This window comes from Cynoglossus semilaevis, chromosome 7 (genome assembly GCF_000523025.1).
Source record: "Cynoglossus semilaevis isolate Cse_v1.0 chromosome 7, Cse_v1.0, whole genome shotgun sequence".
In the NCBI taxonomy this organism is placed as follows: Eukaryota; Metazoa; Chordata; class Actinopteri; order Pleuronectiformes; family Cynoglossidae; genus Cynoglossus; species Cynoglossus semilaevis.
Genome location: NC_024313.1, coordinates 7676859 through 7682698, shown reverse-complemented (window position 1 = coordinate 7682698; position 5840 = coordinate 7676859). Strand labels below are relative to the sequence as shown.

The 5840-nt window shown below is 40.4% G+C and overlaps 1 protein-coding gene across 1 annotated transcript in view; it reads right to left on the bottom strand.

The window, feature by feature from the left end:
* Positions 1-536: 536 nt before the first annotated feature.
* The window catches only part of LOC103381008 (echinoderm microtubule-associated protein-like 1), a 9351-nt gene continuing 4047 nt past the window's right edge, over positions 537-5840 (bottom strand). Inside the window, exons 3-8 of the mRNA XM_008313169.3 lie at positions 3347-3541; positions 3033-3162; positions 2203-2298; positions 1889-1917; positions 1766-1792; positions 537-1562 (exon numbers count right to left, since the gene is read on the bottom strand). Coding sequence (XP_008311391.2) covers positions 1300-1562; positions 1766-1792; positions 1889-1917; positions 2203-2298; positions 3033-3162; positions 3347-3541 — 740 coding nt within the window. The 3' untranslated portion in view covers positions 537-1299. The remainder of the gene's footprint in view (positions 1563-1765; positions 1793-1888; positions 1918-2202; positions 2299-3032; positions 3163-3346; positions 3542-5840) is intronic.

Sequence of the window (5840 nt, the reverse complement as noted above, 5' to 3'; positions counted from 1 at the left end):
TTAGATTAGATTAGATTAGATTAGATTAGATTAGATTAGATTAGATTAGATTAGATTAGATTAGATTGATTTAATTGGACTGGATATAGAATATAAAATGTTAATATAAAAGTAGAAAAATACCACTTTACTTAACCATTTGAAAATAATTGCACGTCTGCAATGTCATGTGACAAATAAAGATTCTTAATTCTTGAGCAGCATTTGTCGCTAGGTTGTTGTTTTGTTTTGCTACCTGCATACATTTGATTATTTTTTTTCATTTTGGTTCACCTTTGCACTGGCATTTACATAAGGAAACATTTTCAATACAACCCACATTCCCAAGAGATAAACTATATATATATATATATATACAGAAAAGACTCATAATGTTGATAATCCTCAGATAAACCACAGATGAACATTATTGCACCTTGTGTCACCTACAGTTGAAAATGTATTTTTATAGCATCTAAAATCAACATTCATTGACATTACAGAAGAATACACAAATGTACGACTTCCTCCTAGCAGAGAAAATACCATTTTGTGATTATGTCCATCCTAGTGGTAGAGTCAAAAGTAAGAACTACTCTGCACCAAGATTATCTCCTGACTCCTTAAACTGCATTTACTTTAAATTGTGGTAGACATAAAACATGAGCTTTTTTTAATGAATGAATTTTCTGAGAAAACTAGTCTAATGGCATTCATTTTTAAATTTTTCACAGTTTATTGTTCTTGCTGAACCAGGATTTTTTTTCTGAGAGTAATAAAGACACAAACACGAGTCTGTTTTTTTCTACATCAAACATCACATAAACAAACTAACAAGAAGTTTTTGACCCAACATATTAAAACACTACCAAACTGTACGTACAAAAAACAGTGAACACTGAAGCTTAAAGATGAAGGATGAAGCCTTTTTAGAGAACGGGTCGGCTAAACCGTGAGCTTAAAACATACTACAAACTACTAAAAACAAACACTCATACTGTATTAATATAAATAAAGGAAACATTTTGAAGGAATATATTTTTGGAATACTGTAATAATCTTAATTTGACACAGTGCTTCTCAAAGTGTGGGGCGGGCCCCACTGATGGGGAACGGAGACATGACCGGGGGGACGGAAATGGGAGGAAGTTTTCAAGGTCCAAGTGATGATTGTCGACTGCACTTTTATTTTCTCTTTGTGTCTTTGTGTTATTGAATGCTATTGGTTTATAAATTGTGATGTTACGTGGTGTTAGTTCAACAAATTTGAAATGTCATTAGGTCCAGATTGAACCAAATAAATCATTCTGTTTAGTTGGTTCAGTAGCAGATCTGGAAGTACTGGCTGGGTGACTTGGTGGGGCTTTTGTAGCTGGACTTGTCCTGCTGCGTTCTGTGGCTGCTTGAGGTCTTCTGCAGGTTTAAGGTAAAGGACGGTGGAGGTTTGTTGGCCTCATTCCTGCCGCCCTCCTTACTCTGAGCGTTGTCAGCGACGGTGTTGGTCGGCACCTCAGAGGCTGATTTGGCAATCTCAGAAGACCCAGTCCTTTTTGGGTGGGGGCTCAGATAGATCTGCATAGTCACTAAGTGGACGGGTGAAATGAGGTGAGGACGCAGAGGTTTGAGGGGGTGGTGGAGAAAACAAGGGCGCAAGGAGGAGAGGGAATGCACACCAGTCATGGTGAGGTATGTGTGAAATCAAATGAAGTGTGATCAAAAATGAAACAGTGATCTAAACAGTATTTCCTGTCTCAAAAAATAGAATATTTCCTGTGGCGACGCCTACCTTTACAGTGGGTCACACGTCTTGTCCCTGGTCCGAGGCAACACACACACACAGTTAGTAAATAAGGGCATGAACAGCGTCATTTTTACTTTGCTGTTGTGAAGCCATCTCTGTTGCTCTTACCTGCACTGGCTGCAGCCTCCTTGGACTTGCTGCTGACAGGGCGAGAAAGTGAATGTATCACACGTGTAAAAAAAAATGTAGTAGTGTAAATCTTCACATTACGTTTCAATGCAATAGTTAAAGCATAAATGTCCTCTGAAAGTGGGAAGAAATTCACTGCAGAAGTCCATGCTACATTTAAGTCAAATAATATATTTGATATATTATGTCAATAGCAATATTTTTTATTATATATATTTTTTTAATATATGATTGTTGGAAGAAAACACTTCTAATAGGAGTCTATTTTCTGTAATTCATAAATTGTTTCTCACCCCTCTTTTTTACACATTGATGCTGCTGATGTGGGCCGTGTCTTGGTGCTTCTACATGGGCTGTCCTTCACACTCCCCGGCTGGCTCTTCACGCTACTGAAAGAATGAAAATAAAAAAAAGCACAGTACGATGACTGTATAAACAGGGACCACTTTATTGAGGAATAAACCAACATCCTTAAGTGAAAAGAGATTTACTTCTCTCTGTGCAATTATATCAGAATCCTCCAGATGCCTCAGCAGCAGCAGCAGCGGCGGCATCAGCACATCCAGGGCCCACAGAGAGAAGCCATCACACTCTCTGACTAATGCCATCTAATGGCAGTATCGTTAGAAAGGTAATTGAGAGGAAGAGATGTGCAGGAAATGGTTCACTGCTTTATTGCTTTGAAATGAAAGCGAGAGTCGGAATAATTATTTTGCAGTGTATCTTGGATAATGGAGGGTGTCTGCCAATCCCTGTGCACATGAGATGATGAGAAGCAGAGCTGGAGACGTTGGATTGTACTGTTACAGTGAGCTGCTTCATCACAAACTAATTCACACTTAATCTATACACAGAAGACCTCCTGTGGCCGTGTTGTGGCAGATGTGAGAGGAATGTTACTGATTTTTTTTTTCACGATGAAAATCAATTTGGGTTTTTGAAATTGAATTTTTTTTTAAATTTTATATTATGGTTAAATAGTCTAAAAGTGCACTTTGATTCTGATTCTTGTTCTATGGTTGTTGTTGTTTTTAATGTAAATGGTTCATTGTGCTGCTGTATGGTTTGTCAGTTTGAGCCTCTCTTTGACCTATGATCGCTGTACTCATCCACACAGCCGTACCTGAGCGATGGAGTTGGGCTGTAATTCCTGACTGGGACGCTAGAGGGTAGCGGGGAGTTCTTCTTAAGAGAGGCTGAACTCTGCTGCACCACGGTGGGTCTGGAGGGCAGAGTCAGAGATACTGGTCTGGCTGTGGGAACGCAGAGACACACAAATAATAACAATAATAAGATTTGAAAACATAGACAACTAAAAATATTTGAAAACAGTCTCACGACATCTCTTTACCAATTTATAGGACGATGCTACATCCTAGGCTGCTGCATCTATTGGTGGCTCTAATAGGGACGTGGATAAGCCAACAGTGAACTCACCTTTAAAAGCCGGCACCTTCCTGCCTGCAGCAGCAGCAGCTGCCTGGTGTTCCTCAGAGATGTTGAGCCTCTTGAGAACGTCGGCCAGAGCCATCTTCAACAGCTGGATTTCATCCTCCTGCATCTGCATCCTCTGCTCCAGGTAGGTCAAACGGTCCACCATGTCCAGGCCACTGGCTGCTGAACTGTGGTCATCTGAAGGACAAGGGATAACAGATGGTTAATATAGTTACAGCAGGTGATCAAGGACAGAACTGGCAGTTTCATTTTAGGCTGGTTTACATGCCAGTGTGTCCTAAGTTGCAGGTTATGTCCTGCTGTGGTTACGAAAGAATGAGAATAAATAATGTTGAGAAAGAAAATCAGATTTATTGGCTGTGTGTAGTAAAAGGTGGCAAAAATACACACACACAGTCAACCTAGTGTGCCACTGTGACTCAGGAACAACACACTACACAGTTGGAGCAAAACAAAAAAAAAATTAAAACATAATATGCAACTGAGTCATAGTGAAAACACAGTAATTTGATATGAGAAAAACCTTCAGTAAGAAACACAAAAACACAATCAGAGCAACCAAAAATATTTAATCATACAAACGCTGCTGTAACCAACACCACAGTAAACAGTGGCAATCACTGAATATCACACTGTTATCAGGGTTGTTTGTTTGTATGGTTTTTTTAACCTTACACACAAGTCTAACAAATTCATGTTCTCAAGACAAAATGATTTTCATCTCTGTGATTAAGCCTCAGGTTCTAGATATTTCAGTTTGTTCAGGTTTGAACACTGACCCCACCAAGACAGAGTGAGGGAGAGGTGAGTGAGACGAATCACAGAGACACAGGTGATTGTGATCACAATGATTAACTCCACACAGTAGACACTGCAGGAAAAGCAAACAAACAGACCTAACAGAGCGTCCTTACTCCACGGCCTCCAAACAAGTGTTTAATCAACGTCTCCAACTACAGCCACGACATAATAAATCTGACGTTCAACTTCAGATCAGTACAACAACTCTGGTCTTCAACGTCCTGGTCCTGACGCTCAGTACTGTAGTCCTTCTGCCATTGTTATGTTTGAGCACTCCTTACAGAGGTTAACAGCCTGGGTTTATCACCATTTCCAAAAGAAATAAACCTCTGTGGCTGCAGTACAAGGCCAAACACTACTCACTCAGAATATTTAAAGAAACATGACCTTGATGAATGATAATATACACAGACAGTAGGTAAGAGACAAACAAAGGCAGTCTGGTAAACATAAAAAACACATGTAGCTGTAATCAAGACGCTGTGTGTACTCCTCCAGGTCAGTGAGTATTATTACCGCTGCTGGCACTGGGCACAGACGAGGGGTCACATTGTTTGAGGTCCACCATCATCTCTGAGGTCTTCCTCCTCTTCCTCTCCTCTCGGGTGCACAACCTTTCATTCCTTTTTTCTCCTCTCGTCCCCCTCACATCAGCTGCCTCTCCTTCCATCGTCTAGGTCTGATCCCCCTGGTGGAGTCAACTAGAAATTTCCCAGCTCCTCTTTTGTCTCTCGCTAACAGATGATTCTCCGTGGACTGTGGTCCATCACTGCATATCTTAACCTATGTTTTGATCCTCTCACATTTCCTTGGTGATCTCCAGATGTATTGTGGGATGTTGGGATGGGCATGACAGAGATTAAAGCTTTGTTTGATTATGAATAAAGCCGGGGGGCGGGGGAGGGTGCAGGGCCCACTGTGCTTAAAATCTCAGCAGTCGTCCAATTCTGTCATGTTTGTCCGTGCGTGTTTGTTTGTGTGTGTACGTGTGCATGGGCGCGGACTGCAATGATAATCCCTCAGACTGAGCCTCTTTGACCCCGCCCACACACATAAGCCTCACACCACACGCCGAGCCACAGGGAGGGAAGTAATAAAGCCGAGATGAGGCCTGTTCCTGGGATGTTTTGATGCTGCTGTGGACGTCTTGATCGTCTCCAGGGACGCTGGGGTTAGTAGACGCTCAATCATGGAGATTATTGTTTGAAAAAGAAAACATGCTTTAACACAAAAATAAAATGATTACTGTAGCGTAGCTATTATATCCCTGCAGGAACAGTATTGTAGAGAGAAATAACTCACTTTTGTATTATTATTATTTAGTTAGTACCAGAGAGGTGCAGTTACTGTCTGATTTGCTGCCTCCATTATGGCTCAGCAATATTTTACTCTTAAGTATTTTTTTATTATTTTTGTTTTGTTTTTATTTCTTGTAATGAATGGGACTGTATCCACGTTCATTGAACCTCTGCTCTAATGAAAATAAAGATTCCCATTCTAGTTCACCGTGTTGGTAAAATGTCTAAAGGCAAAGGAAATAATTATGAATTATTTGTGATGCAAATACAAGCATCGAGTAGTATTAAAGTAGTACTATGATATGTGATAAGGTACTATGATAAGGTGAATTCACAGGGAGGGGCTCGCTATTGATTCAAAATGATGATAAGGTGAC